Raw genomic sequence first — 12,202 nt, forward strand, 5'->3', positions numbered from 1 at the left:
CGCACAGAAGATGTTGGAATCCTCAAGATGAAAAGCCTGAGGACAAATTATTGTACCTGAGGATGCCAGAGTGAGGAAAAAGATAGGAAGACCCTTGTTCCCTGGTGGCATCAGTTCTCTGCTGCCTACACCAAGAGATTTGCTAAAACAAAGAAATGCCTATCTATTTAAGTGATCCTTTGAGTTTCTGTCATTTCAGACTAAAGGATTCCTAATAAAATGAGCGAAATAAAGTAACATTATAACAAATTTCCCCCACTTATAAAAGTATCCAGAGTTTTCTTTCATAAATTGCAGAAAAGCCTCTCTTTATTTTTTTAACGTATGACGTTAAGTTAGAATATGTGACGCATTTATAAAACATATCATCAATTTGATTTTTTTTTTTTTCTGATGAAAGTACAAATAGCTTGCTCTGTTAGGAAAAACAAGCCAGAAACTGAGATTCAATAATATAAAAGAGAAGATGCACAGAGATGCTAAGTGTTGCAAAATAATTGAAAAACATCATATATTTCCACTTTGTATGGCAAACTCATTTAAAAATCGGTACTTAACGTGATCTATATGGACAAGGAGAATCAAATAGGTTCCAGTGTTATATTTACTGCAGTTAAAAAAAAAATTCTGAATTGTTAATACCAGTGTTCTTGCCAGATAACAATTGTTGGAGAAACTTCCAACCCAAGTGACTGGAAATTCAAACTCTCTTTTAATGAAGAAATAAAGTAGGGGTAGCAAGGTAAGTTTTTTTGTGTGTTTTTCGTTTGTTTTTAGTTGAAGTACATCCACAACGTTACATTAGTTTCGAGTATACAAACATCGTGATTCCACAATTCTATAAATTGTACTGTGCTCGCCACAAGTGTAGCTACCTTATATCAGGCAAGGTAGGATATTTTAAAAACAGCTTTCTGATGGCCCAACTTGAAACAGAAGTAACTCTGGGATAGACTGCATGTCCTTCCAACAGTTTCCCATAATGAAGACCTGACAAGAGCTGGATATGAATGGTTACATCCTATGCCAAGTTATATTCTCTGATGAGCGCCTGGCTTGCCGGTACTGTGTGTTAGGAAGGGCATAGATACATACTTAAACCATCAGACCAGCAGATGTCAGGAGGGACAATGTTTTATGGAAACTAATGAGCCTCATTCAGGCTCCGACCTGAATTGGTGGCCCCTCTCTTCTACAAGCAAGTCGTGAAATGTCTACATATAAAGCTGCAAATTCTGTTAAAAATAAAATAAGTGAGGGTGGGCTCTAGACCCCAAATTTCTTCCAAGCAAGGCAAAGATGATTTTTTTCGCCTGAAAGAAAATTGTAACCATTTATCAGCTGCTGGCCATGGCCATATGGTTTTGAGTAATTAGAGTATCCACTGAATTCACCGGCACAAATGGACTGTAAAATGTACAGCAGAGTAACAAAATAAATGTCAGTGCTCTTGAGAGCTATTAAATATGAAACAACTGTGTTTCCTATTAAAAATATTTGTGGTGACATTAAACCACTTTTTCAGACTGTATTTCGACTACGTTAAGAATATATCTAATTCCTCAATGCTCCCTCCAACCCTGAGATTCTTATCCCCTGAATTGGAAAGCAGAGCTTAAGCATTTCCAGTTAAAAAGCAAACCTACAATCCTGTGATTCTTCTATGCAGCCAATGTTGAGAAAAACTGAATTAGACAGCAGAACCAGCTGTAGAATCTAGACAGGATGAATCTGCAATATTTAAATATCAGGATATCAACATTCCCCCCTGCCTTCTGTAGAGCGAAAGAAAAAGAAAAGGCATGTAATGATTATACAAAAATCCTTTGAAATCATTAAGACTACTGGTTAAAAATACTCTGGCCAGAACACAGTGACACGTTGGATTTTCAAGATCCTACTTGTCCTGGGTACCCACCCCTGTGTTAACATCTAGAGGCTTTAAAAACATCAGTCTTCCTTAACCCTATACGGTACGCTCCATAATTAGTTTAATATCTATTTGTGTCATGCTCTGAAGCTTACAGAAAGCTATGAACTCTCATTTGATCTTGTAAATTATTCTCTGAACAAGGCAAAACAGATAAAGCTATTTTTAAAAGGGGAAAATTCATACTGGCAAAACAGTGTTTATGAAGTACTCTGTGTGGGTCAGGAGTAGGGCTAAATCCTAGGCCCGCACCAGAGCATAAGATAGGTTCCCCACCTTTGGAAAGCTTATAGACTAAGGGGAAATGTAATAAGTACATAGCTGTAAACACTGAAAACAGCCAATCCCTGTGAGAGAGAGTTGTATTCTTATGAGAACATCCAAAGGAAGTGACACTTGACCAGATCATTGACAAAACCCATACCAGCTTGATCAGGTATACCTCTCTGGTTTCAGTTCTCTCATTTGCACAATGGAGAGAACAGTAGTACCTACACTTCTTCAGTGTGGAGAGGATTAAATCAACACATTAAATATGCTTAGAAGAACACCAGGCATGCGGTAAGTGCTACGCAGATCTTGTTAGTTACTGTTACCGTTCTTGTTAGCTTCTACCTCTTGAATTTGAAACCAAGGGAACATATTAATGTGAAAAAGTTAATTACAAGAAAACACATATTTAAGATAACTAGCAAGTATATATAGATTTTTTTAAATGGGGTGGAAGGCAAATGTTAAAAAAATAAATTGCTCTTTAACTATAATCTGATTGTCAGCAATAGTCTCATTTGAAAAATAGGCACAAGTCAGACCAGGCTACACTTTCAACACTTAAAATGCTATAAGCTGGACAGAAAAAAAAAAAAAAAAAAAAAAAAAAAAAAAAAACAACAACAACAAAAAAAACAGGAGCATAAAAACTCAGTGACTGGAATATTACTATAGAAAGCAAAAAGCTAAAAGCAGATTCTAGACTAAACAACACCTTACATTTAATTTGCTGTCACAGAATGTGGGCTCTCAGAAAGCATGAATCCCACCACCAGTACCACTATAACAACAGTGTTGCTTGGCGAACAGATCTGGACCACCTGCAAAGGCGGTCATGACCATGTCAGCACTGGGAGTCAGACCCAGGGGAAAATCCTGGCTAAGCCATTTACTGGCTGTATGACTACTACCAAGTTATTTACTTTATCTCGACTTCAACTTCCTCATTTATAAAAAACACAGTCATATCTACCTTACACAGCACTGTTATAAAAATGGAGTGTCAGATAAATTAAGGGTCTAATACAAACAGACAATTCTTTTATTTGTGAGTTCTAAGCCCAGAATTTGTCTTCAATAAAAGTATCTCCATTTTATTTGTAAGGAATGAAAGTATTTGCACCAATGAATCTACAATATATACTTGGTTTAGAATGAATGTAAATATTTACCAAGATGCTGAAATGGGTTATTTATAGCAACAGAACCTGGTTGAAACTACATTTTGAAACTACACAGTAAAAGAGCAAAACAAAAGTTTGATTCCTAACTGGAAAAATTAAAGAAGGGTTTGTTAACCCCGAATTTGCTGAAACTCAAACCTATTTTTGGAAATACTGGATGCCAGGTTTCCATGCCAGAAATTTAAGAACTTGGTGCTTACACATTTGTTGAAAACAGATGTGGCATTGTATGACACTGGCACCACATTTCCGGGGAAACACCAGATGCAGAGTTTGGCCAGATACAGAACCCAGAGAATCTGAGGCCACCACCTACATCCTGCTGCTTCTTTCTGTGCTACTCAACCCACAGCCCTATGAGGTCTATTTAAATTCTATTAGAGTTTCATCCCCGTGCCAGACACCGGGAACATTATGTAGGGGGAACGAGGGGGAATGAGTCTCTTGTTATACCCTGATTTGAAAATGTTTAATCAAGTGAATTTATATAGTTAAATCCTCAGTGCCACAATTATCATTAAATGGATGCACAGACCCACCAAGCAAGACATCTGGTTGTAATGAATTCACTAATACTAACATGATCCTGAAAAAAAACTCATCACAAAAAAAAAAAAAAAAAAAGAGGGAGACTGGCTGTCAGAACAACCTAACAAATGGAAACCAAAGCCAATTATCTTAAATGTGCTTCACATCCATTTGCAGAAATTTCATTCAAATAGCAACACCACATGTGTAACACTTCACATACTTCAGTGTATATTCAGATTTTATCTCATTTAAAATTTTAAATACTGGCATATATACTACCTCCATATCATGTCAAGACAAATAAATTCATAAAATAATTATTTGCCAGAATATCAAAAATCGATAAGCTTTGAAATAAAAAGCAGTTTTATTATAATAAAATTTCTACACAGTAAAAATTAACTAAAGAATGAAAAAGTAAACGATAGCTCAGAAAAGCAGTTATAGAAAATGACCTGATGATTAATTATCTTTATTATATGAAGAGCTTAAGAAATTGTCAGAAAAGACAGTAACATCCCAATCAATAAATGGAAAAAGAAAAAAATCAAGGGACAATTCATGGAAAAGAGAATAACTTAAAAAACAAACTTTAAAAAAATGGTGAGCTCTATAGACAAGACAACAGCTGTGAATGACTGCTCCTTCAACAAGCTCTTTCTGCAAAATGTTTACTGAGTGTCAGCTAGGGGCTTGAAACTCCTGAACACCTGACAGTGAATAAACCATCACACCATTAATTTGAAAATATAAAAATTCTAACACGTTTAAGGTTAAAATCAGGCTGGTACCTAGTTCACATAGCTAACAGCATTTGAAATGTAAACAATTCTTTACGAAAAGGTCATAAAAGTCCATGCCAAAAAAAAAAAAAAAAGAAAATCAAAAAGCAAGAAAAGGCTACGTACAGAAAGCTACCAGAAGTCTCATTTATTTATCACGAAGTGTGCTACCCACAGTGGAGGCTGAGACAACAGGCATCTTTTGGTCACTGCTATACCCCTAGAGCCTAGAGCCATGCCCAGAAATGAGAAGGTGTCCAGTAAAAATCCATTTTGTAAAATGGATGAATACAGAAACACAGGAAATTGTATAGTATAAGCCACACAAAGTGAAACACAACTCATTTTGTACAAAGTTGAAATAACACTGGAGAAAAACTATCATAATTATAATACCCACAGGCATGCAAAATGTAAGAGAGCAATATTTATAAAAATTAAACACTGTGTTTGTGAGATGGTGTTAAATAAAGAGATGACACGTAATTTATGTGGTAACAGCGCCACAGTGTTTCACAAATGAGTAATTAGGTAGAGAACTTGTGTCTGTTTCTACTTTGCGAAACTCCTTTTTTTACATATCCCTTCATTGTGCTTTTCAATTTTTTATAACCTACTGGGCAAGGACACCGGGGGAGGGAACATGACATCCCCTAAGGCATTTCTCCTACTCAGTGGAGAGCTACTGCAAATTTCAGTTCCTACAATGTACTAATGAATGAAAGGGAAAGACAGAGATGAAAGAAAAAAATGAATCTTTAAACCAAGTAATTGGGAAAATGAAAAGTCCATGTTAATTCCATAGAGTTTAGACCTGTCCGTGAAGTGTCCAAGAGGAGAGGCAGATTGCCATCCTCCTTGCTAGCATCATACCATAATATCATAAAAAATGAGATCTTAGCCAAAAAAAAAAAAGTAGCTATAGTTCAAAACTATGCACCATTAGTAATAGTTCTTCAAAATCTCAAAATGTATTATCACTAATCATAATTATCTTAAATTTCTATTTAAATGTTGGCACATTTCAAAATGTTCAGTGAGGAAAAAGATCACTTCCAAATGAAAGTTAATCACAAAAAGACATATAATAGACCCAAGTTGTGGGATAATGAAACATTCAACATTGCTGAAGGCTATTTTTACACATTATCCAACCCCAAAAATACCTTGCTCTCTTTACCTAGATACTTATCATTTTTTTTAAAAGGAAAAAAAAAAAAAACCTGAGAGCAGAGTTTGACTGTATGTAGTTTTTGATACATGTGAATGGCTTATATAAATGTGGATTCCAACATTCTATCTCCAGAAATTCTAAATCCACAGTCTGGAATGAGCCCAGATATATATGGAATTTTCACATGCAACTTACATAATGGCCTTAGGAATAGTAAGCTATCTCTCTTCTTTACACCACGTCATTTAAACCTCAAGACATTAACTTAATTACCTGAGCCAATTAGTAGCAGAGAAAGAATGAAGACCCAGAACTGTTACCTCTGTCCAATCGTCTCTGCTCTAAAGGAACACTGCAGCTTCCTTTTAAATAACTCTTCAATATATGCTACCTTTCCACCTCTATCCATCATCTGTTTACTCTCTCTGGAGGGATCTCTAAAGTAAATTGTAAAACTATTTATCAAAAGAGGCTAGAAAAATGAAAATGATTCACATGTTAGGGTAGTGTGGGTTGATTTTCCTTATTTTTATTCTATTTACACTAAAAATTATGTGGGCAATAAATTCATTATTTAAAAATTTTTTAAACTGAAAACAATTTAGTTTTGATGCATGAAACTCAATTAACTCCAATGCAAATTTAGATATGGAAGTTCAAAGCTAACACTTCTTTTAATTTTTTTTTATTTTTGATATATCAGTATAATTGATATGTTACGTTAACTTCAGGTATAACACAACTTACATTTTTATGATAAGCAGATTTTTCCATATTTAAAAAAACATGATTACTTAATGTACTGTATATACAAAACTTTCAGAAGTTGCATTGAATGTATATCTTTTAGTGTTTTTCCTAAATGTAACCTTAAAGCCCCTTGCATTCAGGAGAAAGACTCCCCATTTAGTACGTCACCCAAGTTCTTCACACAATCTGCTCAACCATGTGAAAAACCAATGGGCAACCTTCCTCTGGAGAAAAAGGCTTACATAGGATGTAAGCACAGAATAAACTGGAATAGTAAATTAGGCCCTAACCATAAAAGGCCTTCCTTAATTTATCCATCCAGTCTTAGGCCAACTAGTTCTTTAAGACTTGACTCAAGATCATGTCCCTTAAGACCCAGCTCCATATAAAATAATGCAAATTTTTAAAAATAACACATACACAAGCAATGGTATGTACATTTTAAGGGTTGATATAAAGGCATGTTAAAGCATAGAAAAGGACCAGAAATATACATGCACTGAAACAGATTATGTCTCAAAAGATGAGGAGGGGTCCAGCATTAATGTTTTCATTTTTCATTTTCATTACTCGTGTATATGGAAGTGTTTCTAATCTCCAGACTTCATTAATTGCCCTTTTTTGGTACTTCTCTACAACCCCTGCTCAAGCCAAATAAAGTACTAGGCTCACCACCCGTCATAAACAAAGGTCTTGTCAGACTGTTCCTCCTGGAAGATAGGAATTAAGTCCTCAACAAGCACACCCCTTGTAAAATGCCTCACCTGGTAGAAAGTGTATTACTCAAACACACTTACATTCCGAACCTCCTAAGCAACTCAGTTATTCAAGAAAAGAAGCTTAGACTATTTCTAAAAGGTCACAGGCCAGAAATTTGCAACATACCCTTTAAAGACACTTGTGTATAGTTGCTAAGATGCTGCCACTTAGAGTCATAAAGTTCTGGTTTTGTTATGCATTACAATCTACAATCCTTACACAACCTTCATTTTCCTCATCTATGAAACATGGAGGAGAACATCTTCCTCCCACATTTGTGGGCAAGATTAAAAGGAAATGTTTATAAATTAATTAGCACAATACCCGGTACTCACCAGCTGCTAGTTGTTCTTACACTTTTTATGTTCAATTGCTAATATTAAAGCAATAATTTCATACAATTTCTTTCTAATCAGAGAATGTTAATAAAACTTTAAAAAACATCTACTTTGGGAGAATAACGTAAACTCAGACAATCCAGCTAATGGAAATGATGAAACTAATAATTTGAAGTCCATCAAATCTGTGCAAGTAAAAAATGAATACCTCAATTAATCTGGCAGAACAACTTCCATACCGACAAATGCAAATTATGCATTTTTAAACTCCATTCCAATGAGAAAAGTTTTAATCATCTCACTTCACAGACTGAAAATGTTCACATTCAGTTCATACACATTATAAGCTGTACATCACTCTTCTTGAGGAATATGCTAACTATCCAAGTTATTAATGTGCCAACAGTGCTCAATGATGCCTTCCACAGTTAATTGGCTAAGAAATCTTATCCAGAAAACATAATGAAAAAGATCACACTCAAGTTCAGAAGATGTCTTAGATAAAGATCTCTAGTTAATATTTTTGAAACTAATGTTTGAGTTGACATCTGTATTTTTTGTTATGAAAACAGTAGGCATTATTATCCCAGCCTATCATCACTCATTATGATATGTCACCAATGAGTTCATCTTAGATCAGCTATCCAAAGCACACTGTGCAATTCTACAAATTACTAAAAATCTAATGTATTCTAGGCTAAAAGATTAAGAACTCCTTCCCCAAATGGGGTATTTTCTTATATATATTAAAAACCAGGCATGTTAGGGTCACCTGGGTGACTCAGTCAGCTTAGGTCATGATCTCAGTGTCTTGGGATCAAGCCCCACAGCCAGCTCCCTGCTCAGTGGGGAGTCTGTTTCTCTCTCTCCCTCTGCCCCTCCCCCTGCTTGTGTGAGTACACACATGTGGGCTCGCTCTCTCTCAAATAAACAGAATCCTTAAAAAAATAAAATAATAAGATAAAAATAAGAATCAGATATGTTAGAGAAAGGAAGTCTACTGAATCAAATAAAGTTAATAGAATTCGTTAGAACTTTAATATTAGTCTCCTCAAAACACTGAACTTCTCTATTAAGTCTTTCTATATTAACCAAATTCAATGTCAACAATTCAAGTCTACTTCATTTATTTGTGGTGTGTTATGTATGTGCATATATGAACCACCTGCCTATAGTAAATTATTTCCTCTGTAACCAACATATCTACTTTTAAAAAAAATGCTAGAAACTCACAAAAACATGTTACCTGTGCCTGCTCTTAAAATTTTTTATTATAAAAGAAACACAACAGGTGAACTGGGCCATTTCATCAACAGCTGTAATGTTTAATTGGTTTCTGATTGTTATCTCATTTAATTACAATATTACAATATTACTTTGGCTAAGGAATACCCTTCAAAAATTATTTTCAAGATTTTATTTTCTCAGTCCCTTAAAAAGGCGATGTCTAGCCTCAAATTTGATGTAGATTACTTTCCTGTCACAGGAGGAACTGAGAAAATTCAACAAAACAACTCTTCCTTTGTTATATTTAGTGCAGTACTCAAGGCAAAAGCAAGAGGCTATAAGTAAAAACACTATTAAGTCTAAAAAGCACAGTTGTGAATGTAATCAAGGCACCGCAATTTGCAATTACTGTAACACAGCTCACCTGTTCATTTTTGCAAAGCCACACGCTGCTTCCACTTAAGACAGTAAAAATTTTGGCTTTATACCCTCTCAGTTCAAGATAGCCACATTTTTCAGGTGCAGCAGCTGCTTGAGACTGCAAGGCAGGAGATTGTGATTTCAGTGCATTTAATAGGATGCTGATCCAGTCATTTCTCTCCTCTGAAAATGAAGACAGGAGAAAGTACATACATCCATACGCATATAAATTATACAGACACAGAAACATGGGCAAAGGATCTATTCTCCCTGTAACACATGATTTACAGATTCTTTCCCACAATCACAATCTAAATGCTACTGCAGTCAGAGCCGATGGCCCAATTCTGTAAGAGAAAAGAAATAACACTACCCAGGTGTTCTGTAACCATACTGGCCTCACCTGGGAGCTTATTAGAATGCAAAATCTCAGGCCCCACTCCAGACCTGATGAATCAGAATCTTCAGTTTAAAAAGATCCCAGGTGATCTGAATCCATGTTAATATTTAAATAGCACTTTCATAGATTATGCATGAGATTGGATTTTCTCTTTTAATAGAAGTAATACTGAGACCAGTTAACAGATTTCACCTAGTAATTAAGTTGTTCAAATGCCCAGAAAATCTCACTCTTATTTCTGTTACTTAGAGCCTACTCTACTTCAGAGTACATGCTGACTGCTATTCAACCATCCATTCCACTCTCACCACAGAAACAAAAGGATCTCAATTTGGTAAATTAGAATTTGGTTTTCTCCCTCCACAAAAGCTAAGTGACCTTCAATGCTGCATTATCACACACTGCATTACAGACACAGAAATCTGATCTAGTCCCCAAGGAGCAATCAAAGTTGTAAGTCAAGTTAGATATGAACATATAACAGAACACAGAGTACTATAAATGTCATACAAATGATATCAAATAAAATATGAGTCAATTCAATGGAGGTAAGTCATTTGCTGAAGGTCATACAGCAAGTTAGCATTAAAATTAGGAGAATCAAATATTTTAACTCAAACAACTGTTCTCAGTACTATTAAAAAAAAGTATTTGTGCTAGGTCTTGAAACAAGGAGCGTAACTGGAGTTTGGTGAGGGAAGAGCAGAACTTTATGACTCTAAGCAGAGAAGAACACAAGAACAGAGGCAGAAAGAACCAACATCTGCTCAGAGACTTATAGACAAGCACATTGATAATTTTGAACCCAAGAGGAAACAGGAAATATGGATAGAGCTTCTGCAGTACCTGTAATGAATTTTGCCTCCAAACTTTATTACAGAGGGGAAACAAACATCAAACAAACAAAATCAAGACAAGATTCTTAGCAAGGAAATAACATGATTAGTAGGATAATATGTAGACCGAACTGGAAGCTTGGAAATCAGGAATAGGGCAAGAGAGGCCTGAAGCACAATGAAAATGTAAACAAAAGAATATCTGGGGACACCTGGGTGGCTCAGTGGGTTAAGCTGCTGCCTTCAGCTCAGGTCATGATCCTAGGGTCCTGGGATCGAGTCCCATATCGGGCTCCTTGCTCAGCGGGGAGCCTGCCTCTCTCTCCACCTCTGCCTGCCTCTCTGCCTGCTTGTGTGCTTTCTCTCTCTCTCTTTCTGACAAATAAATAAATAAAATCTTAAAAAAAAAAAAAAAGAATATCTGAAAAGTCAAGACATCAAGGGATGGAAAAAACAGCTGAAGCTTTACATATGTTTGACAGGTATTCACAAAAAAATTTAAATTATCAGAATAAAAGGTAGCTTAGTACCATGGCTTAACCAAAGAGGGTAGAAAATTTCCATTTTATGAACAGAACCACCTCAGGTCTTCAGGGCTCTGCATGAGCATGTAGGTGGACAGATAGCATCGTGTGAATGAAGGTAACCTACACAAAAGAAGATCCATGGAGGCAGATAAATGATTAATGGGAAAGGAGAAGAAATGGACAAATGCTGAGGTACAACTGTTATCTATGAGGTAGGAAAATGGGCTAGCAAAAAACAAATGAGAAAGTGATTATTAAGGCAAAAGGAGCAAAACAAAACAGACTGAAGTCCAGGTAGGAAAAATTATCAAGAAGGAAGAAGAAGGGAAGAATAAGCAGAGACCGGGCTTAGAAACTTGAGTAGTATCTCAGATCTAAGGTGTGGAAAGAAGTACTCCACTATGGATTCAAGATCTCCAGATCTTAGTCTCAGCCTCCAGATTAGACTTGCTTCCATTCAAACATGAATCCTAGGTTACTTTATAATGAGATGTAGTTTTTAAATTCTCTTTACTTTTTCCTCGCCTTCCAAACTACTAAAAATAGTTTTGTCTTTAATGACCAAGGCTGAAGTATTTATTAAAATTCATTCAACAATGATTTACTGTGCATATTACACAGTCCCCAGGTAATAGTTCCCATGGATCAGGAGGAAATATTTACCCAACTTCCCCAGCATCATTAGAAACTGAAACACATGAAAATGTTCACGTGACAAAGTCAATGTCAGTATGCAGCATCTGCTCTACATTTTATATCTATATGAACAGATCCAGACTGCACTAGAATAATTTATATTTTCAGGAACAACAACAAACCTTCCATTGGTTAATACTTGTGATCATTAGTTTCACACAAGATACTCCTGCGAAGTAAACAGCACAGAATGTTTTTTGTTTGTTTCTATTAATCTACATAAATCATTGTGTTTGAAATGTAGGTCATATTTTTACTGAAAAGAAACCCAATTTTTTTAAATTTTCTTTTGATTTTTTTATTGAACTATAATTAACATATTAGTTTCAGGTGTGCAATATGTCTCAAAACTTCCATACCTTACTCAGTGTTCATCAA

The 12,202-nt window shown here is 35.4% G+C and overlaps 1 protein-coding gene across 1 annotated transcript in view; it reads right to left on the reverse strand.

Annotated features, from left to right (window-relative positions):
- The window catches only part of ARAP2 (ArfGAP with RhoGAP domain, ankyrin repeat and PH domain 2), a 187,313-nt gene that overhangs the window by 118,593 nt on the left and 56,518 nt on the right, over window positions 1–12,202 (reverse strand). Inside the window, 1 exon segment of the mRNA XM_047719085.1 lies at window positions 9,370–9,548. Within this exon segment, the coding sequence (XP_047575041.1) occupies window positions 9,370–9,548 (179 nt within the window).

The sequence above is a fragment of the Lutra lutra genome, chromosome 2 (assembly GCF_902655055.1).
Source record: "Lutra lutra chromosome 2, mLutLut1.2, whole genome shotgun sequence".
Lineage (NCBI taxonomy): Eukaryota > Metazoa > Chordata > Mammalia > Carnivora > Mustelidae > Lutra > Lutra lutra.